The 23,267-nt window shown below is 46.6% G+C and overlaps 1 protein-coding gene across 9 annotated transcripts in view; it reads left to right on the plus strand.

Annotated features, from left to right (window-relative positions):
* The window catches only part of U2AF1 (U2 small nuclear RNA auxiliary factor 1), a 122,794-nt gene that overhangs the window by 8,234 nt on the left and 91,293 nt on the right, over positions 1 to 23,267 (plus strand). For 6 of the 9 annotated variants that reach the window (XM_069202954.1, XM_069202949.1, XM_069202953.1 and 3 more), the window contains exon 2: positions 17,229 to 17,316. In XM_069202954.1, the coding sequence (XP_069059055.1) occupies positions 17,229 to 17,316 (88 nt within the window). Of the gene's footprint in view, positions 1 to 17,228; positions 17,317 to 21,121; positions 21,181 to 23,267 lie in introns of all 9 variants that reach the window. The other 3 variants (XM_069202956.1, XM_069202955.1, XM_069202958.1) reach the window with 1 other exon arrangement.

Consider the following 23,267-nt stretch of genomic DNA (forward strand, 5'->3'; position numbering starts at 1 on the left):
CAAGAACAAAATAAACATGAAAACTTGTTGCCCTTGACCCCAGACAATGTGCCCTGTGCGTTGGGCGATAGGAATTCCACATCCCTGATAGCAACACATATTTCTGCCTTAGGATATTGTGAAATAGATACTAAGTAGGTTCTTTTTTGGATAAGTACATTTTGTAATTTATATTGTGGCTGATAAAGGAAGAACAAACAAGAACAAGCTATATATCTGATTCCTGTAAATTTTTCTCAATTCCAATGGTGGTAGAGTAAATAACATTTAATAATTATGCAGAAAGGAAAAGTACACTTGAGAGCCATAATTGGTCCCCTGCGCCCTCTTGTCGATGTGCAGGCCTTGGGTTTTCTAAAAGGCTTATAGAAAGGTTATATCGAGGCAGTCAATCTGAATGTGGCTCTCTTGAAAAATCTGATTGTAATGGCATCATAGGATGCTCAACCTATCCTGACATGAACTTAGTTTCCACACTGCATTTCTGGTATTGTTGACAGAAGCCTGCACCATTAGCTTAAGGACCGTTCTGGCTTTGAGGGCCTCACCCAGGTTTCAGTGGGTTTGCACCACAACACCTTTTAACAAAAAAATGTAAACCAGCAAATTGCAACGCTGAAATGCATCTGGCGCAAAACAAACTGTAATGAAGACTACCTTCACCTACACAAACCTAACAGAATATACAAGTCAACAATAAAACGGTACTGTTCAGACAGAATTCAAAATGTTAAATGTGCAAATAAAGACTTTTATAACATTCTCACCGAATCTCGTAAACCTGAATGCTCAGAAAGAACTCATCTCTTGACTCAAGAATTCTCTGACAAACTGACATCATTACACAGCCAAAGCAGATGTGGACTCGTACTTAAAGGAAAACCACCAGCACCAACCAATTTCCAACAATCCCTTCCAAGACTTGGCCAAATCAGCCTTTTCGTTCTTTCAAACAACTATCACAAATTGAAATTATGGATCTGGTTCAAGCAAGCAGACCAGCTGGCTGCCCTTCTGACCCTTGCTCACTGCAAATCTTCAAGAACATTCTTTTAACTACCTCTGCTGCCACATCAGTAAAAAGGATCATCATTAATTTTTTATTTGCAGGAATCTTTCCGGAAGACTAAGACATGCATTGCCCATCATTAAAACAAACCTGGACCCACATGACCCAAACAACTACAGACTGATTACAAATGGACCTTTCCTGGGCAAATTGATAGAGCAGCATTCACCCAGATGTTACAATTCATTGAAGATAACCCCATACTTCCACTGGATTCTGTCCAGGAACAGGCACAGAACCTGCTGTCATCACCATTTGGGATGACCTTAAAAACACAGTAGTCTGGAATTGGGTTGCTGCACTACTGCTGTTTGACCTCTCAGCTGCTTATGACACAGTTGACTATAGCGCTCTAATGCAAAGACTCTATGAACCTGTTATAAAAGGGACTGCTGGACTGCATCAAAGCCTACCTTTAAGATGTTCATGCGCCCCATTTCTCATCCAAACCTACTTCAAAAAAGCAGGGGTCCTTCTAGGCTCTGTCATCTCAACCATGCTTCTCAAAATCTACATTGTCATTACTGCAAATGATCAATGAATTTCAGATCACATGGTATAACTATGTAGTTTCCACACACATACTTCTTAAAAATGGAAAGTCTTAAAGGCATTGGAAACTCCAAAAATCTTCAGTTGTCTGAGCCGTTGATCAATGGATGACACACAGCCCTCTCAAAATAAATTTCTCCAAAACTGAAAAACTCACTTAATGGTGATTGGAAGAACTATGACCCACTGTACGCCTGATGATCTGGGACTATTTCCTAAAGTATCTGAGAATATAAGAAAACTTGGAATTACCGTGGACTCCAAGTTATCCATGAATGCCCTAGGGGGAAGTGATCAAGTTTCATCACCATAAAAACACTGCAACACATCTCCCCTCAGATTTCCACAAAAGGTCCAAGCTACTATCCCTTTTGTACTTTCTAAACTGGATTACACCACAGGCCTGTGCCACGGGTAATCTTTATCAACTATGAAAATAAAATAACTACAACAAATTCAATACTCTGCTGCTAGATATTTGTGAATATGCACCCCCACTCCTAGTTCCTAGCTCTTCTCTTGCTGCCACAAACCGTTGATGACAGTGAGAATTCCTCCAGTAAGCCTGAGACGGAACTCCTGCAGGATCAGATCACGGATAGAACTTTTGTAGTTTCCCTGGATATTTGCCATTCTTCATTTGCTTTGTGCCAAGAAGGCTATTAATTGTTTTGGCTCTGACAGACCACGATGACCTGTTGTAGGAAAGTGCCCTCTTGCTTGGCATGGTTACCCCCACGTTTCTGCTTGTTGTCAGTGTGTTTGACTGGGTTCACTGGGATCCTGCAAACCAGGTCCCCAGTGATTATGCTCTCTCCCTTCTAACTTGGTAACTGTACCCTTTTCTTCCTACAATTGGCATACTGGTCCCCCCATGTAACTCCCTAGTATATCGTACCCAGGGCAGTGGGGTACCAGTGGATCATTGTGGGCTGCAGCAGTTATTCTGCCACCCATAGGGAGCCCCTGCAACCATTGCACTCTGTGTTAAACTGGTGCGTGCACCCGTTTTCACTACAGGTGACTGCACCAGGTCACTAAGTCCTCCCTATGGTAGGCCCTCTCAGCCCAGAGGGCAGGGTGCAGGTGCCTGTGTTTGAGGGCACCCCTGCACTAGCAGAGATGCCCCAACAAACTCCAGGCCCATTTTCCTGGACTTTGTGAGTACAGGGTCACCATTTTAAACGTGTACCAAACATAGGTCACTACCTATGTCCAGCTACATAACGGTAACTGAACCTGGGCATGTCTGGTATCAAACATGTTGGAATCATACCCCAATACTCTTGCATACCCCCCTGCATTGTGCCACCAGTGTCACTGGGTTTTCCTGGCAGCCCAAGCTGCTGCCACCCCTCAAACGGGTTTCTGCCCCCCTGCTGCTTGATGTGATCAAGCGAAGGCAGAACAAAGGATTTCCTTTTGGGTTAGGAGGTAACACCCTCTCCCTTTAGGAATAGTTGTGGTTGGCTTGAGAGGGGTAGCCTCCCCAAGCCACTTGTATACTTTGAAGATCACATTTGGTGCCCTCACTGCGTGAACCAGTCCACAACGGTACAGGCCCACAACTGGCCAATGGAAAGGGGAGTGACCACTCCCCTGTCATCACCACCCCAGGGGTGGTGCTCAGATCTCCTCTGGAGGGTCCCTGGGTTCTGCCATTTTGTTTCCGAGGTGTGCAGGGAACTCTGGGAGCATCTTGAGTGGCCAGGTAGGTGACGTTGTAGCCCTCTCCTGATAGATGCTTACCTGGCTTGGTGACCAATCCCCCTTTCGGGGCTATTTAGGGTCTCTCTTGGTAGGGTCCCCAGATTTGGCTTGCAAGGTTCCAGCAGGACTCCTCTGCAACCTCCACTTAGACTTCTGACCTCCGGAACTGCTTCTGGAACCTCCAGGATCCGACGAGCTGTCTCCAAGAGAACCCTTCTGCAACATTGTTTCCAGGGCTCCTGCCAGCATTTGCAACATTTCCACCAGCTGTGCATCCACCGAGGGCGGCATGTCTCCAGTCTGCACTAGAAGAAAGAAGGAATCTCCCTTGGAGTGAAGGAGTCACTCCCGTGCATCCGCAGGCACCTGCTGCAATGACAACTGGATGTGTGGATCTTCTCACATCCGGAGCTGTGTGGATCTTGTATCACGGATGGTGGTTCGGAGTAGTCCTCTTGGCCAGCTGGCCATTTTGGTGGCGGTAAGCCCTTTCCTTCCTACGCAGGACAGTACCCTTGTGCACCGCGTCTCTTGCACCTGCCAAGGTTTGTTTGTAACTCCTCCAAGGGATCTTCAGGCGATGTGTAGCTTCAGTCCACAACACTCCTTTGTGCGACGCACAGCCCTCTGTGTGGTTCTTCTGCGCCGTGGGATCCCTTTCTGTAGTGCTGTGTACGCTCCTCTGTGACTTCTTCCTCCTCATCGTGTAGGACTCCTGTGGGTGCTGCCTCTGCTCCTGTGGGCTCTCCGTTGCTGAAGGCCCCCCTCTGTCCCCTCCTGGTTGAGTCCTCCTGGGCCTTGCTGGTCCCTGGCAGTACCACTTTTCCACTAACCACAAATTTGCCTTTGCCAAGGCTTGTTGGTGGAATTCTGCAGAATTCCTGCACTGACACCCGTCTACAATCTTCACATCCGTTGGGAGCTCTTCTCCGGCTCCATGGGTTGCAGTGCTGACCTGTTCTTCCTCACTGTCAACCAACTCCTGCAAGTACAGCTGAGTTGGTAGTAGCTCCTACTCCTCCTGGACTTCACTATGACTTTTGAACTTGGTCCCCTCTCTCCACATGTCTTCTCCAGGAATCAACCGCTGGTTTCTTGCAGTCTTGTCCGAGTGTCTTATTTTCGTCTTTTTCCTCGTTTTGGGTGGTTTGGGGAAATTCCAGTGATTTACTCCTGCTTTCCTGGTTGCTTTGGGGGGGAGGGGGGTGTACTGTGTAACGTACCTCTGTGGTTTTTGAGTACTCCCCTCTACACATTCCACTTACCTAAGTGGGGATCCTCTGTTTGCATTCCATTTTTTAGTATATGGTTTGTGTTCCCCTTAGGGTCACCATTGGTTATCTACATTTGCACTGTTTTGTAACCTTTTCTATGCCTATTACTGTTTACTAGTGTATATTTTTAGTGGATTACTTACCTCCTATTGGAGTGTTGCTCTTCTAGTGTTTTGTGATAGTGTCCCAAAAATAAAGTACCTTTATTTTTGTAACACTGTGTGTTTTCTTTCATGTGTGTTAGTACTGTGTGACTACAGTGGTTTTGCATGAGCTTTGCATGTCTCCTAGATAAGCCTTGGCTGCTCATCCAAATCTATCTATAGGCAACCTGGCTTCTAGAGACTGCCTACACTTCACTAAGAGGGAATACCTCGACCTGGTATAAAGTGTAAGTACCTTAGGTACCCACCACTCACCAAGTCAGCTTTGTACATCTGTTCTCAGTCCTATCTTACTCTTTGGTTCTCTTGGTGTGCTTGCCTGCTTTTTGCTCCTGGATTGACAATCGCCCATCTCTCCTGTGACCTTTTGGTTAATCCTTTCCCATATAGTGAATTTCCCTCTCTTTTCTTTTCTTTTTTTTTTTTTATATCTCAAGTTGCGTATCTCTATTTGATACAATTGAACTATGCAACTCTTCAAGCTGCAGCTTTCGGTTTCCAGAAATACAGGTTGTTGTCATAGGTGAAATCTCATGCTATTGGCTGCATCCTTCCGACTCTGATGGGTCTATTTTGCCCACAAAGGTACCCTGAGCCACCACATAATATATTCTTCAGTCTATACAAGGATTGTAACAGTATTTTCTCCTATTTTCTGAATGGAGCAGGCAGTCTTTAAATGTTTTAATTGGAGCTCAAAATGCAAGCCAGTCCTGTATGTTTTGCGGATCCTTGTTTTATTAAAACACTGAAGAGTACATTCTAGAACACCTACTTTTGCTTTTACCACACTCATAGGCTTAAAAATATATGCCAGTCGCAGTTGGGTGAATATGTTGTCATTGGAACCTGGTTTATGTTTTAGATGAGCATGTAGTCTCTGTTAGTTGGCTGTGGTTTTGTGTCAGCTTGGATTCCTGTAAAAAACACAGACTGATTTAAATGTATATGCAAAAATCTACTGTGTTTATTGGTTCCTGTAAGGGTGACATTAAGGGCTGAAAGCTCTGACTAAATGCAATACAATAAGTTAGTCTGCTTACTTAGATGCTTGCATGCCTATGGGACTTTGTTAAAGGGTGCCTAAATTGCTAATGGTTTGCACAGTTGTCATGTGTGACTCTCTACGTGAACTGTATGAAAGTGAAACCTATTGGCTTTGCCAATGCTTATCCTGGTAGCCTCACATTTCATCTTGTTGTAAAGGCCCAGGCTTCTCTGTAAGAGTTTATTACAGTGTCTATACTCTTAGTAGCAAAGTTGTCTGTACACTACAATGTAACCAATGATTGAAAATGAAAAGGCCTCGAAGCAAGTTTAAACTTCAGTAGAGTGTACCCCAGGGCCTGTAGGTTTATATGCCATCGGTGAGCTTAAGCACCCAGTGTGCCACCCACCACAGTGATTAGGCAAATATGGCTTCAAGCATGCCACATGTACCAGGTATGGGTTACATATAGGGGATAGAGGTAGGTGCCACTTTAGAGACTGATAAGAGAGTATGGGTCAGAAGAGAACATTGTTTTGAATAAGTGCACACCAGTGCTTTAAATGGGCAGTTAGCGTCCTGTATGGAGTACACACACTTCTTAATTTGAAAGGGAGAGTACCAGTACTTCTCTGCATTGTTGCAGTACATATAATGGGAGTCCACTGGTACTTCTCTGGACCAAACAGTTACTATAAATAGTGAGTACCCGCTCTTCTATCTAGATTTCCATTTAAACCACTGGTGAATACTATGGTGTATTTGTTGCTATCAGTTAAATTTTACTATATTTAGAATAATTTAAAGGCCTCATGACACGTACTATATAGCTTTTAAGAATTTAAACGTTGGGGCTCCCTTCTAAAAAGGGACAGTTTTAAAGATGTCTTGCCCTGTCCACAACAGGACAACGTCAGTTGTAGCCGTGCTCCTCCGCTATCGCCCTTGTAGACCTGATGACCCTAGTACATGGGTACTCACAAACTTTTTCTCGGGGGCCAAAATTGCAGTATGGTTTGCAGCCGAGGGCCGCACTGAAGTGACAGCGGGGGGGGGCTTAGAGGGGGTGGGGCTTAGAGGGGGAACAACCACCCCACCCCCTTTTTAAAAACATTGTAACACACAGCGCCATCTGCTCCCACCCCTACCCCAGTAACACACACAGCGCCATCTGCACACTGCGCCATCAGCACTCACCCCTACCCCAGTAACACACACAGCGCCATCTGCTCTCACCCCTTCCCCAGTAACACACACTGCGCCATCTGCACACAGCGCCATCAGCACTCACCCCTACCCCAGTAACACACACAGCGCCATCTGCTCTCACCCCTACCCCAGTAACGCACACTGTGCCATCTGCACACAGCGCCATCTGCTCTCACCCCTACCCCAGTAACACACACTGCGCCATCTGCACACAGCGCCATCAGCACTCACCCCTACCCCAGTAACACACACAGCGCCATCTGCTCTCACCCCTACCCCAGTAACACACACTGTGCCATCTGCACACAGCGCCATCTGCTCTCACCCCTACCCCAGTAACACACACTGCGCCATCTGCACACAGCGCCATCAGCACTCACCCCTACCCCAGTAACACACACAGCGCCATCTGCACACAGCGCCATCTGCTCTCACCCCTACCCCAGTAACACACTGCGCCATCTGCACACAGCGCCATCTGCTCTCACCCCTACCCCAGTAACACACACAGCGCCATCTGCTCTCACCCCTACCCCAGTAACACACACAGCGCCATCTGCTCTCACCCCTACCCCAGTAACACACACACACACACACACACAGCGCAATCTGCTCTCACCCCTACCCCAGTAACACACACTACATTAAAAATAAATAAATAACCAAAGAGCCTTACCTGACTCAAAGCACTGTAAAGATGCCACAAATGTAGAACGGCAGGCAGGCGGGCAGCAGACGTGGAGCCGGTGACAAGAAGCAGACGACAAAGCCCCATAAAAGTTATCTGCAAGCGCTGACTTTTATGGGGCGTTGGCTTCCAGGATCGTCAGGGTAACGCCATAAACAATGGCCGCCGTACGTAAACATAGAGGAGGGCCGCGGGAGCATGCGCAAAGAAGCCACTGTTGCGCATGCTCCCGCGGCCCTCTTCTATGTTTACATACTGCGGGCATTATCATATGGCGTTTGTTGTGCGTCTCGCGGGCCGCCAAGGTAGGTCCGTGGGGCCGCTGGCGGCCTGCGGCCCGTACTTTGAGTAACGTCGCCCTAGTAGAAGTAGAAAAAGCAGATAACACGAAGAACCTCCAGTAAAAAGAAAAGGAAAGCACAGCAAGCCGGGGAAGCAGCAAAGAAACAAATTGGAGTACCTTACCACGTTTGTGTGGGATCCCCCGAAAAGTCCTTAAGCGTCTGTTAATGCCAAAGGTGGAAAAAAAATAAACATTCACTAGGTCTATTCCTATGAAACCCACAGACTCCAGAACCACCCAGTAATACTAATAGTGGCCCTCGTGTTCATTAGAATTGGATATTGTAGCGCACTATATGTCCGCATGCAACAAAGATTAGTAAATATTCTAAAACAGCACTCTTGGGTATCCCTAAGTCTGTCTGTTTCCTAGGCTTTAGCTAAACTTCACTGGCTGCCTATTAGGAAACAGGTCACTTTTTAGGTGCTATGCACCACTCATAAAGCTCTTCATAACTGTGGTCCGAAATATCTATAGCTGAGGTTTCAGTGGTATGTCCCCAAGAGAAAAAATATGGTGTAGGAAGTTGGCTCTGTATGTGCTATTTCAAAGTAAGGAATAGCATGCACAGAGTCCAAGGGTTCCCCTTAGAGGTAAAATAGTGGTAAAAAGAGATAATACTAATGCTCTATTTTGTGGTAGTGTGGTCGAGCAGTAGGCTTATCCAAGGAGTAGTGTTAAGCATTTGTTGTACATACACATAGACAATAAATGAGGTACACACACTCAGAGACAAATCCAGCCAATAGGTTTTTATATAGAAAAATATCTTTTCTTAGTTTATTTTAAGAACCACAGGTTCAAATTCTACATGTAATATCTCATTCGAAAGGTATTGCAGGTAAGTACTTTAGGAACTTCAAATCATCAAAATTGCATGTATACTTTTCAAGTTATTGACAAATAGCTGTTTTAAAAGTGGACACTTAGTGCAATTTTCACAGTTCCTAGGGGAGGTAAGTTTTGATTAGTTTTACCAGGTAAGTAAGACACTTACAGGGTTCAGTTCTTGGTCCAAGGTAGCCCACCGTTGGGGGTTCAGAGCAACCCCAAAGTCACCACACCAGCAGCTCAGGGCCGGTCAGGTGCAGAGTTCAAAGCGGTGCCCAAAACACATAGGCTAGAATGGAGAGAAGGGGGTGCCCCGGTTCCGGTCTGCTTGCAGGTAAGTACCCGCGTCTTCGGAGGGCAGACCAGGGGGGTTTTGTAGGGCACCGGGGGGGACACCAGTCCACACAGAAATTTCACCCTCAGCGGCGCGGGGGCGGCCGGGTGCAGTGTAGAAACAAGCGTCGGGTTCGCAATGTTAGTCTATGAGAGATCTCGGGATCTCTTCAGCGCTGCAGGCAGGCAAGGGGGGGGTTCCTCGGGGAAACCTCCACTTGGGCAAGGGAGAGGGACTCCTGGGGGTCGCTTCTCCAGTGAAAGTCCGGTCCTTCAGGTCCTGGGGGCTGCGGGTGCAGGGTCTCTCCCAGGCGTCGGGACTTTAGGTTCAAAGAGTCACGGTCAGGGGAAGCCTCGGGATTCCCTCTGCAGGCGGCGCTGTGGGGACTCAGGGGGGACAGGTTTTGGTACTCACAGTATCAGAGTAGTCCTGGGGTCCCTCCTGAGGTGTCGGATCTCCACCAGCCGAGTCGGGGTCGCCGGGTGCAGTGTTGCAAGTCTCACGCTTCTTGCGGGGAGCTTGCAGGGTTCTTTAAAGCTGCTGGAAACAAAGTTGCAGCTTTTCTTGGAGCAGGTCCGCTGTCCTCGGGAGTTTCTTGTCTTTTCGAAGCAGGGGCAGTCCTCAGAGGATGTCGAGGTCGCTGGTCCCTTCGGAAGGCGTCGCTGGAGCAGGATCTTTGGAAGGCAGGAGACAGGCCGGTGAGTTTCTGGAGCCAAGGCAGTTGTCGTCTTCTGGTCTTCCGCTGCAGGGGTTTTCAGCTGGGCAGTCCTTCTTCTTGTTGCAGGAATCTCATTTTCTAGGGTTCAGGGTAGCCCTTAAATACTAAATTTAAGGGCGTGTTTAGGTCTGGGGGGTTAGTAGCCAATGGCTACTAGCCCTGAGGGTGGGTACACCCTCTTTGTGCCTCCTCCCAAGGGGAGGGGGTCACAATCCTAACCCTATTGGGGGAATCCTCCATCTGCAAGATGGAGGATTTCTAAAAGTTAGAGTCACCTCAGCTCAGGACACCTTAGGGGCTGTCCTGACTGGCCAGTGACTCCTCCTTGTTGCTTTCTTTGTTCCCTCCAGCCTTGCCGCCAAAAGTGGGGGCCGTGGCCGGAGGGGGCGGGCAACTCCACTAAGCTGGAGTGCCCTGCTGGGCTGTGACAAAGGGGTGAGCCTTTGAGGCTCACCGCCAGGTGTCACAGCTCCTGCCTGGGGGAGGTGTTAGCATCTCCACCCAGTGCAGGCTTTGTTACTGGCCTCAGAGTGACAAGGGCACTCTCCCCATGGGGCCAGCAACATGTCTCTAGTGTGGCAGGCTGCTGGAACCAGTCAGCCTACACAGCTAGTTGGTTAAGTTTCAGGGGGCACCTCTAAGGTGCCCTCTGTGGTGTATTTTACAATAAAATGTACACTGGCATCAGTGTGCATTTATTGTGCTGAGAAGTTTGATACCAAACTTCCCAGTTTTCAGTGTAGCCATTATGGTGCTGTGGAGTTCGTGTTTGACAAACTCCCAGACCATATACTCTTATGGCTACCCTGCACTTACAATGTCTAAGGTTTTGTTTAGACACTGTAGGGGCACAGTGCTCATGCACTGGTACCCTCACCTATGGTATAGTGCACCCTGCCTTAGGGCTGTAAGGCCTGCTAGAGGGGTGTCTTACCTATACTGCATAGGCAGTGAGAGGCTGGCATGGCACCCTGAGGGGAGTGCCATGTCGACTTACTCATTTTGTTCTCACTAGCACACACAGGCTTGTAAGCAGTGTGTCTGTGCTGAGTGAGGGGTCTCTAGGGTGGCATAAGACATGCTGCAGCCCTTAGAGACCTTCCTTGGCATCAGGGCCCTTGGTACTAGAAGTACCAGTTACAAGGGACTTATCTGAATGCCAGGGTGTGCCAATTGTGGATACAATGGTACATTTTAGGTGAAGGAACACTGGTGCTGGGGCCTGGTTAGCAGGGTCCCAGCACACTTCTCAGTCAAGTCAGCATCAGTATCAGGCAAAAAGTGGGGGGTAACTGCAACAGGGAGCCATTTCTTTACACAAGCCCCCCCCAGCCTACAGGCCAGGAGACTCAGCCCAAGCTGGGAGAGTCTTTCTAGTCTGTCAGGCGAGGAAGAGTAGGAGAAATAGGCTGGTTAGTTGCAGGGCCTACTCTGCCTTACATCCTTCTGTTCAGGTCATTCCCTTTGGGGAACTGACCCACTTCCACAGTGATAGGACCTAGTCTGAATTGCCTCTTGTCTGCCTCTTCAATGTCTCCACCCCTTCTTTCTATTTTGGTCTTAGAGGTATCCACCTCTGCTGACCTTATCTTGGCCAGGGTTACCCCTAGCTTACCCAGAGAGGTTACCCAGAGCTGGAGTAACCCCACCATGACCAATAGGGTCAGGGGGCCTAACTTGCTATTTGGCATGGGGTCAGACCACCATGCTAAGGATAGTGCAGCCATAAAGGCTAACACCCAGCAGAGGCCACTGACAGCTGTCAGTGCCCAGAACCACACCTTTAGCTCTTCACCTAAAAGGGAAGGGGCTAAGTTACAGGCCTCTTTGGGTTCAGGTTGCCTGTCTGCTGTATTAGAGTGGGGGGTTACCACATCTTGTAGTAAACACCCTTCTTCCACTCTTTCTTCTGTTAGCTGAGGAGCCACCCACTCAGGTTTAACAGTTGCCTGACTAGCCAGGACTTCTTGTGGGTCAGGTTGGACTTTATCAGGGCCATTTTTGGAGTTCTCCCCTACTGGAGCAGAATCTCCTTGGCTTGCTGTAACCTTGGCTAAAGGTTGTCCACCCTTCCTACTCTGTTTTCTTTTCTTCTTCTTCTGGGGCCTGCTTGCATTTACTGCAGAGGCAGGACTTCCAGAATCCTTGGGAGAGGACTGGCACTGGACCAGTTCCTCTCTTGGGCTCTGACTAACCTCTGGGTAGTCATTTCCAAGGAGACAATCAAGGGGGAGGTCTGTACTGACTACTACCCTTCTCCAGCTAAGAGTGCCACCCACTTCTATGGGTACTAAAGCCACAGGCCTCTTAGTGACCCTGTCTAGGCTAACTCTTACCCTGGCAGTCTCACCTGGGATGTACTGGTTTGAGAGCACCAGCCTGTCATGCACAATAGTGTGACTGGCACAAGTGTCTCTCAGGGCAGTGGTTGGGATTCCATTCACCAGTAGGTGGTGGAAGTGTCTACTTCCCTCTGGAATCTCCAACTCACCTGTTGGGCCCTGTTTCCAGTTGAAGGCTATGAAGACCTCCTCATCTGAGGAGTCATCTCCCATGGCTACACTGGTTACCCCTGGAATTTTGTTCTGGGGTTTGTTTTTGGGACAAGAAGTGTCCTTGGTGTGGTGCCCAGACTGTTTACAGTTGTGGCACCATGCCTTAGTGGCATCCCAGTTCTTACCCTGGTACCCACCTTTGTTTTGGGTTGTGTCTTGGGGCCCACCCACCTGTTCTGGTTTTTGGGGGCCTACAGAGGACTCTTTTTCTTTGTTTCTAGTGTCACCCACTTTCTCCTGGGGAGTTTTTGTAACCCCTTTCTTTTGGTCACCCCCAGTGGAAGTTTTGGTTACCCTAGTCTTGACCCAGTGGTCTGCCTTCTTTCCCAATTCTTGGGGAGAAATTGGACCTAGGTCTACCAGATACTGATGCAACTTTTCATTGAAGCAGTTACTTAAAATGTGTTCTTTCATAAACAAATTATAAAGCCCAACATAGTCACACACTTCATTTCCAGTTAACCAACCATCTAGTGTTTTTACTGAGTAGTCTACAAAATCAACCCAGGTCTGGCTCGAGGATTTTTGAGCCCCCCTGAACCTAATTCTATACTCCTCAGTGGAGAATCCAAGGCCCTCAATCAGGGTACCCTTCATGAGGTCATAAGATTCTGCATCTTTTCCAGAGAGTGTGAGGAGTCTATCCCTACACTTTCCAGTGAACATTTCCCAAAGGAGAGCACCCCAGTGAGATCTGTTTACTTTTCTGGTTACACAAGCCCTCTCAAAAGCTGTGAACCATTTGGTGATGTCATCACCATCTTCATATTTTGTTACAATCCCTTTGGGGATTTTTAGGATGTCAGGAGAATCTCTGACCCTATTTAAGTTGCTGCCACCATTGATGGGACCTAGGCCCATCTCTTTTCTTTCCCTTTCTATGGCTAGGAGCTGCTTTTCCAAAGCCAATCTTTTGACCATCCTGGCTAACAGGGGGTCATCTTCACTGGAGTTATCCTCAGTGATTTCAGAGGTGTTGGTCTCTCCTGTGAGGGAACCAGCATCTCTGACTATTATTTTTGGAGTCAGGGTTTGAGGGACCCTGTTCTCCCTAGATAGGACTGGTAGGGGGGAATTTTCCTCCAAGTCACTATCCTCTTCCTCTGAGTTGCCACCCTCAGAGGGGTTGGCCTTTTCAAACTCTGCCAAAAGCTCCTGGAGCTGTACTTTGGTAGGTTTGGGGCCCATTGCTATTTTCTTTAGTTTACAGAGTGACCTTAGCTCTCTCATCTGTAGATGGAGGTAAGGTGTGGTGTCGAGTTCCACCACATTCACATCTGTGCTAGACATTTTGCTTCTAAAAGTTGGAATACTTTTTAAGAATCTACAACTGGTTCTAGAATCTAATTCAAACTTTTACAAACTTTTAAACTCTAAAAGAAATGCTAAACAGGATCTAACACAAGGCCCTAGCAGGTCTTTTAAGAATTTAGAAAACTTTTCAAATTGCAAAAATCAATTTCTAATGACAATTTTGGAATTTGTCGTGTGATCAGGTATTGGCTGAGTAGTCCAGCAAATGCAAAGTCTTGTACCCCACCGCTGATCCACCAATGTAGGAAGTTGGCTCTGTATGTGCTATTTCAAAGTAAGGAATAGCATGCACAGAGTCCAAGGGTTCCCCTTAGAGGTAAAATAGTGGTAAAAAGAGATAATACTAATGCTCTATTTTGTGGTAGTGTGGTCGAGCAGTAGGCTTATCCAAGGAGTAGTGTTAAGCATTTGTTGTACATACACATAGACAATAAATGAGGTACACACACTCAGAGACAAATCCAGCCAATAGGTTTTTATATAGAAAAATATCTTTTCTTAGTTTATTTTAAGAACCACAGGTTCAAATTCTACATGTAATATCTCATTCGAAAGGTATTGCAGGTAAGTACTTTAGGAACTTCAAATCATCAAAATTGCATGTATACTTTTCAAGTTATTGACAAATAGCTGTTTTAAAAGTGGACACTTAGTGCAATTTTCACAGTTCCTAGGGGAGGTAAGTTTTGATTAGTTTTACCAGGTAAGTAAGACACTTACAGGGTTCAGTTCTTGGTCCAAGGTAGCCCACCGTTGGGGGTTCAGAGCAACCCCAAAGTCACCACACCAGCAGCTCAGGGCCGGTCAGGTGCAGAGTTCAAAGCGGTGCCCAAAACACATAGGCTAGAATGGAGAGAAGGGGGTGCCCCGGTTCCGGTCTGCTTGCAGGTAAGTACCCGCGTCTTCGGAGGGCAGACCAGGGGGGTTTTGTAGGGCACCGGGGGGGACACCAGTCCACACAGAAATTTCACCCTCAGCGGCGCGGGGGCGGCCGGGTGCAGTGTAGAAACAAGCGTCGGGTTCGCAATGTTAGTCTATGAGAGATCTCGGGATCTCTTCAGCGCTGCAGGCAGGCAAGGGGGGGGGTTCCTCGGGGAAACCTCCACTTGGGCAAGGGAGAGGGACTCCTGGGGGTCGCTTCTCCAGTGAAAGTCCGGTCCTTCAGGTCCTGGGGGCTGCGGGTGCAGGGTCTCTCCCAGGCGTCGGGACTTTAGGTTCAAAGAGTCACGGTCAGGGGAAGCCTCGGGATTCCCTCTGCAGGCGGCGCTGTGGGGACTCAGGGGGGACAGGTTTTGGTACTCACAGTATCCGAGTAGTCCTGGGGTCCCTCCTGAGGTGTCGGATCTCCACCAGCCGAGTCGGGGTCGCCGGGTGCAGTGTTGCAAGTCTCACGCTTCTTGCGGGGAGCTTGCAGGGTTCTTTAAAGCTGCTGGAAACAAAGTTGCAGCTTTTCTTGGAGCAGGTCCGCTGTCCTCGGGAGTTTCTTGTCTTTTCGAAGCAGGGGCAGTCCTCAGAGGATGTCGAGGTCGCTGGTCCCTTCGGAAGGCGTCGCTGGAGCAGGATCTTTGGAAGGCAGGAGACAGGCCGGTGAGTTTCTGGAGCCAAGGCAGTTGTCGTCTTCTGGTCTTCCGCTGCAGGGGTTTTCAGCTGGGCAGTCCTTCTTCTTGTTGCAGGAATCTCATTTTCTAGGGTTCAGGGTAGCCCTTAAATACTAAATTTAAGGGCGTGTTTAGGTCTGGGGGGTTAGTAGCCAATGGCTACTAGCCCTGAGGGTGGGTACACCCTCTTTGTGCCTCCTCCCAAGGGGAGGGGGTCACAATCCTAACCCTATTGGGGGAATCCTCCATCTGCAAGATGGAGGATTTCTAAAAGTTAGAGTCACCTCAGCTCAGGACACCTTAGGGGCTGTCCTGACTGGCCAGTGACTCCTCCTTGTTGCTTTCTTTGTTCCCTCCAGCCTTGCCGCCAAAAGTGGGGGCCGTGGCCGGAGGGGGCGGGCAACTCCACTAAGCTGGAGTGCCCTGCTGGGCTGTGACAAAGGGGTGAGCCTTTGAGGCTCACCGCCAGGTGTCACAGCTCCTGCCTGGGGGAGGTGTTAGCATCTCCACCCAGTGCAGGCTTTGTTACTGGCCTCAGAGTGACAAGGGCACTCTCCCCATGGGGCCAGCAACATGTCTCTAGTGTGGCAGGCTGCTGGAACCAGTCAGCCTACACAGCTAGTTGGTTAAGTTTCAGGGGGCACCTCTAAGGTGCCCTCTGTGGTGTATTTTACAATAAAATGTACACTGGCATCAGTGTGCATTTATTGTGCTGAGAAGTTTGATACCAAACTTCCCAGTTTTCAGTGTAGCCATTATGGTGCTGTGGAGTTCGTGTTTGACAAACTCCCAGACCATATACTCTTATGGCTACCCTGCACTTACAATGTCTAAGGTTTTGTTTAGACACTGTAGGGGCACAGTGCTCATGCACTGGTACCCTCACCTATGGTATAGTGCACCCTGCCTTAGGGCTGTAAGGCCTGCTAGAGGGGTGTCTTACCTATACTGCATAGGCAGTGAGAGGCTGGCATGGCACCCTGAGGGGAGTGCCATGTCGACTTACTCATTTTGTTCTCACTAGCACACACAGGCTTGTAAGCAGTGTGTCTGTGCTGAGTGAGGGGTCTCTAGGGTGGCATAAGACATGCTGCAGCCCTTAGAGACCTTCCTTGGCATCAGGGCCCTTGGTACTAGAAGTACCAGTTACAAGGGACTTATCTGAATGCCAGGGTGTGCCAATTGTGGATACAATGGTACATTTTAGGTGAAGGAACACTGGTGCTGGGGCCTGGTTAGCAGGGTCCCAGCACACTTCTCAGTCAAGTCAGCATCAGTATCAGGCAAAAAGTGGGGGGTAACTGCAACAGGGAGCCATTTCTTTACATATGGTGTTATCCAAATTTGAACAGGCTTCTTGGGATGGCAAAAGTTTTTAATCTTTTCCACCAGAAAACTGTGGAGTAGTTTTCCTCTCTTCATAAAAAATCTCAGACCAGCCTGATTTATTTCAGGAAACCTCTTAAAACCTAACTATTTTCTAACCTATAACTTTCCATCATGGGTTCAGTTTGTCCATGATAATTTGCTAATGCAAAGGCTTCTATGTGCAGTAGCGTGCTCCATACCTATCTATCCCCCACAACTTGAGTTTTTTTCTTCATCCTGAAAACATGCCTATTTGTGGTTTTCCTTGAAGACTAAAAATTTGGTCCATGCGTGGTACTTGCTGGGGTGGTTGTACTCTAAAATCTGGCCTTTTGCTAAGGTCCATCATATATGTAAATACCTTAAATTTTAAAAATAGTTTCCTGTGGTCAGTGCTTGAGAGCAGGAAGCTGACCTGGAGTTCAGCCTGTTTCTTTTTCAGTCTTCTTGTGTCTTTACTAGGTTTCCCACATTAATGTTTTTCCTAACATTTTTTTCATTTTCCTCCTTCAGAGTCAACTGTTCCTTCTATTTCAAGATTGGAGCATGCCGCCACGGAGACCGATGTTCCCGGTTGCACAATAAGCCAACGTTTAGCCAGGTAAGTTGATTGTGGACTCAGTTATGGCTGCTATGCAGATTCTAGCTCTTGCAGTGATGTTCCTTGTGCAAGTCAGAGGTCTGGCTTGGAAATCCAAAGACAGAGCTTAATCGTGTGGTCTGCAGGTGTGTGAGCTGCCTGTTAGCATTGCTTGTTAATTTGTACCCACAAATGCAGAACTGAATGCAACATCGCACTTCTACTGTGAGATAGCTATTGAAAAAGAAATGCAGTTTGTTGTCCATGTCTATCGAGGAATCCCTTTGTTTCATGAGGCATGCATTGGCGGTATGTCTATGTATATTTCATTTCTGTAGCACAAACCTATACAAAAGGCATTGTGCCACTGCACACGGTCAGAGGCAAGCTGAAAGTCATTGAGTACTAGGAGATGAAACTGAGTTGTGGCTGATTAGTGCATTGTGATGCAGTGTCATTTAAAGAGGTAATACTTCAACATAAGGAGAAGAGAAGGCACTGGGGAGCCTTACCATCTTCCAGATGCAGCAATTAAATAACCTCAGTAGAGTCCCTCTATCTTAATTGAGTCAAAGATTCAAGTTGCAGAACCCTTCGTGCATAACCCTTAAGGTTTTAAGAGTCCCCCAAACCTGGTGGCATGCGTCCTCATTGGACTGTGCATTAGGGTGGGCTCGACCAGTGGTCTAGTAGCTATTAGATACTGCAGGGATGAGAAAAGATAAAAGTACCCAGGATGTAACCATGATTATTACATTTATTTAATGATGATCACCCTGAGAAGGTTATAAACGAGCTGTGCTATAGTCGTACGTAGAGGGGGTTTTGAAGGTGGTAATGGCCTTTGCGTCCTCTGTCGTGGTCTACATGTTACATCCATCTTGAATTTCCCAGATGGGTCATGCAGGCTTCGTCAGGTCCACAATATCCCTAAACAATGTGAGGTGGAAGTTACTAATAATCCCTCTTTTTGGTGATTGTGTAAATGTGTCAAACAGCACGCACACACTCCTGCATACTCACAATTGTAGGAGGACACACAGGTCACCCCAACTCAGATTATATACTGGCCCCATAGGGTGTGTGGTGGGACCAGCTCTCTAGTCTCATGTTCAACAAGAGCTTGGGTCAGCACGGAGCAGATTGCTTAAAGGTTAATATCCACTGGGCAGAGCTCTTGGGGAACATTTGACTAGTGAGATGGTCCCACCATTGGGGGTGCCCGTTTTGATGGCTTTGTAAATGGTTCCGCTAGTTGTGAAGATGGTGAGGGCCGGCAAATAGTTTATGGAGTTCCATCAGGGTAGGGGTGAAGTGATTATATTTCTTCAGGCCCAGGAGGAGGTATGCCGCAGTGTGCAAGGGATTATCATCATCAAGATGCGACAGTACAAGGGATTAAACAACAGGTCTGAATTATTTTTTGGGAAGAAACAATTTGACTTTCTTTAGAAGAGAGAGCTGGTATCGTACTGTCCTTGTTTTTTGGCAGTGTGTTCTTTGAAGGAAAGATTGGTGTCCAGTGTGAACCAGAGTGATTTGGCATTCAGTGAGAGTTGGGGTTCGAAACCATCAAGCTTCATGGCATTGAGCCAGGTTTACACACTTTCTTTATTCTTTGTAAATAACAGAAAATCTGTCTTGGTTGGGTTGAACTTCAGGTAGGCACGTGATGTCCAGAGCTCGATAATGTGTAAGTAGTGTTTGAGGTGCTACATGTCTGAAACAGAGGAAACTTGGAAGTAGAGCTGTGCATCATTGGCATATTGGTGAATCTTGATTCTGTTATCTGTAAGCAGAGTGCCAAGCAACTCCATGTCAAGGTTGAATATGACTGAAGACTTTATAGAAACCTAGGAGAACTCTACATGCGATAAGGGATCTTTTGTGACCCAGAGTAGCCCCTGTGAGACAAGTTCTGAAGGTTCTATTCCCTTTTGCCATTTTACTCGGAGAAAAATGATCAATTATTTGGCCATAATCTAGTATTGGTAGTTCGCATAATTTCACCGGATGTAGTTTAATTTTTTTGTCCAGCAAAGTGTCTACTGGGAATAACTTGTTGCTCTTTGTGTGTGTGTGTGGTACTGAAGAGTGTATCTTATTTAACACTTTTGTCATGCTAACAATCCTTTGAAACATGGTGAAGTCAGAGGATAATTTACAGTGCAGTGTGCAGTTTTCTTGTCTTTTCTCAGCTATACATTTTGCTGGGGACCTTCGAGCCTGCTCCTCCAGGGCTTTCCAGAACTTAGGCAGAGGTATGACCCCTCTCCTGCTGCCAAGCAAGGTGTAGCAGCTTGCTCTTGGTGGGATTTCTTGGAGCCGGTACTATAATCTATTTAGATTCTTATTCGCGGCTGCTTTGCAGTGACTTTAAGATTTTTCCTGTTGGTCAGTTCTGCTGCAGTGAGCAGCAAGAAAGACTACCGCCTTTGGCCCACTATGCATCAGCATTGATGGAAGTCATTTGCTGTCTGCTGTGTGGTGAGGGAAGCATGCAACGTGGGGAAATGATAGCGAGGTAGTCCTACTGCACGGAAAGAGCCCAAAATGCTCTCACTTTGTATCTGCTCCGGTCATTACAGGGCTAAAACAACATTCCTTGCTAGCACACACAAGAAACTAAATGGACCAAATATTGAGCTTCCTTTGAGAAACTTGTTTGAGGAGAGCTATTTGTTCAAGGTATGGCTCAGTGTCCATCGTGCACCCACCACTACAGGCTGATGTATTTTTTGATGCAGTTGGAGTGACCTAATGTACTGAACATTAAACACTGCTGTGTCAACTCCGAGCTTCTATGAATCCAGTTGTTGAATATACAGGCTTGCAAAGCCTCAAGCTTGATTGTCTGCTTGCCCAATCCACTTTGTCTCACTTTCCAGACCTCAGATTTGTTGTATGTTCATTTAGTACAGAGCTTTATTCCTGTAGCATTCAGTGTGGCCACTGGGATGGTTGGAGTTACCATCTTTAATACTTTAATATACAGTCAGAACAGTGAGCTTCACGTTTATGCATTGTAAATGTAATTGCATCCGGGAAGTGGCACTCATGGCGTCACTTTGAACTTGTGCACAGGAGAGCATTCCATGCCTGATTCTACTTTTGTTAACCTTTTTGGAAAACGGTGTCTGAAGTCAGAGCCACACTTCTCGCCAATAACTTCAAATTGGCAAGTTATTTTCACAAGCATTTCACAAAGCTTTGTGTCTCCCTCTTGAACTGAGAATCCTATATGCCAGGTGTACCAACTGATACCGCACATACCTGTAAGAAAGGGATGTTATGTTTTTTTTTTTTTCTTCCCCCTGGAGTGACTAGATTTTCACATACTTATCACAGTGTCTCTATAAGAGTTGGTGTCTCTGGCCCAGTAATCTTTTTACACCTCTCCCTTGCGTTGTCTTACTTAGTCAGTTGAATAAGCATTCACTGGTAACATACTTTTTCAATACAATTATAGATCCTAAACAAATGATTTGCTTGCTTGTTAGATTATGGATCGCTGAAAAAAGACAGCTTCTGGTAAATATTGTACTTAGAACCGGTCTCTCCCTTGTAGATCCTATGTGAGTAAGAAAGGGAAGCCCTAAATATCTGTCGAAAAAGCTTGTTAAATGACCAGCCTTGGTACGACTGTCCATAAAGCTGCTTCCACTTAATCTTACGAATTTCACCCTCTCCTTTTAAAGTAAAGTTTACAGATTGTGCCACATATGCATGTAAAAAAAAAATGCAAAATGAAACTCTGAAGAGTAACATGCACTATTGTGTTCTGCGGTGCAGTGTGTTAAATATTGTAACCGGTGGTGTATTTCAGTGGGGTCGGGTGCTGTGGTGATACTGCTTGCCCTGCTGGGAGTGGCCCTCTTCAGAAAGGTAATTGTTCTGGTTCCTTTTTACTGGCTTTGCTGTTATGCAATAATATGCTTTTGGTAAGTGCTGCTTTTGGTGTTATAGGGTGGCCAGGTAATCCGGACTGGGTGTCACTTTGGTCGTTTCATTTGGCTTTATTAGTGCATGCTTCCCTCCACTCATGATTGGCTGTTTTATTTCTTCAGCTTCACCTGTTGAAATTTGTCTTTTTTTACTTCCTCCATCCCAATATTTTATGTTCCTGCAGACTCTCTGTTCTCTTGTCTTGATCTCCTTTGATTCCATGTTTTGTTCACCTTTGCACCCTTCTCCTCCTCTGCAGTGTGTAGAGATTTCTTTGTCCCACACATAGCTGCTCCAGCTTCTTGCTGTGTTGAATGTTCTGTGCTTCTCCTCAGTCCCTTCTTCTCATCTTTATCAGATCCACCAGTCACTCTCAGTTCTCCAATTTGTTTACTTTGATTCCTCTCTGTTCAGCTTTGCCCTCTTAGCATCTATCCTTTCATCTGCAGTGTTGCACACTATTCTCCATATCCTACATTTACACTCATTGACTTATGTTTTACTCCTAATTCTCTTCTTCAGGTCCTGTGGTCGATCTTCATTCTCCCAGGCTAATTTCCCTGAACTCCATGTTACTTCCAGCTTTGCAGCCATGTCATCATTTTTATTTACTCTATTCACTCGTTTCCTTTGTCCGCTTCCACTGTTGTGGCCCCTTTCCTTTACACAATTTTTTTTTATAAACCTTCTAGTGTCCAAAATTTATAGCACGGTTGCCTCCTCACCACCTTAAAGCTTGCAAGCAGAGGTGGATGAAATTATTCTCAACCCTTCAGCATGATCTCTCTGATTCCCCCATACTTACCAGACTTTAAGTATGACTGTCTTCTCCTTTACTCTCAGGATTACTGACTCCTCAACCCCAAAATATTCTCTTTCCACCAGTGTGGAGGTGGCACTCCTCCTTCGGCATTCTCTCAGCCTGTGCAGTCCCTCACTTGACCTTACTGCCCATTATTTCCGTGCTTGTCCCTCCTTAGACCGATAACCTCAAAAAGAGATGCCCCATCCATAAATTTCTCTTCTTACAACCTACACTTGTGTTCTTGGTAGGGATTACTAGCTCATGGTCCAATCACATGTTTATTTTTCTATGCTTCTTCTTTAAATCAGTTCTAGGCCTCGTTTCCTTTCTCCATCTGCTGCTCAAGGTTATTGTTTTGGCTGGTTTATACAATCTCTTGGACCCCATCTCCATAAAAATAAAATCCGTTTGGGCATTAGTCAGCTGATCTTTAAACTGTTGAACTGGTTTTATGTATTTTAACACAAAATCACAAAAATGGTGCTTCTTTATTTTATCGAATCTTTATTGACATATTTTCCTTTCAGAAAATCTGTTTCCTCGTGCTTGTTTTTCGCTAAAACCTCTGCTATTTTAAGGTGGGAAGTGCCACCTCTTCCCCCTTCTCCCCCTCTCTCTGTATTTTTCAGTACTGCCCCTTTTCAACCTCCCCCTTTTTTTCTTCTTCTTCTAACAGGCATGCACCTTTGCCACAAAAACATACCATGTTGGTGGAAAAGGTATTACATTATTTTGGCATTTCATCATGATGGAGTTTCTTTTTTCTAACTTTCTTTATTGTGGAAATTAGTCAAAATAAGAGCTCCGTTCATCACATGATCCCGACCCAAGGATATCCGTCTGAGATCCAACTAGTTAGGCTACAGTTTGAGGCATGAAGGGATGACAGCCTTGCAGGTGTTGTATGTTACCCTGCATCCTTGCCAATGGCCATACCTGCCTACTGGTACTTCTTGATTCACCAGGAGCGTTCAGCATTTTAAATGATTATGTTCTGTTAAACACTCTGTTTCTGAACGTGGGTGTGCATGGAAAGTCAGTGTAAGGATTTATTCACTGAATGGTCTGTGTGTGAAAAGCTTGAATGTTCCCGTTGCTCCTCCACCCCCGGAGGGATGTCGTGATCCACAAGGATCAATCCTAGCCACCTTCTTTCTAAACTCTATATGGAGACTGTTAACATTCATCAATGTGCAGAGGCACTCAGCTCCTTTGAAGATAT

Source organism: Pleurodeles waltl, chromosome 8 (genome assembly GCF_031143425.1).
Source record: "Pleurodeles waltl isolate 20211129_DDA chromosome 8, aPleWal1.hap1.20221129, whole genome shotgun sequence".
In the NCBI taxonomy this organism is placed as follows: domain Eukaryota; kingdom Metazoa; phylum Chordata; class Amphibia; order Caudata; family Salamandridae; genus Pleurodeles; species Pleurodeles waltl.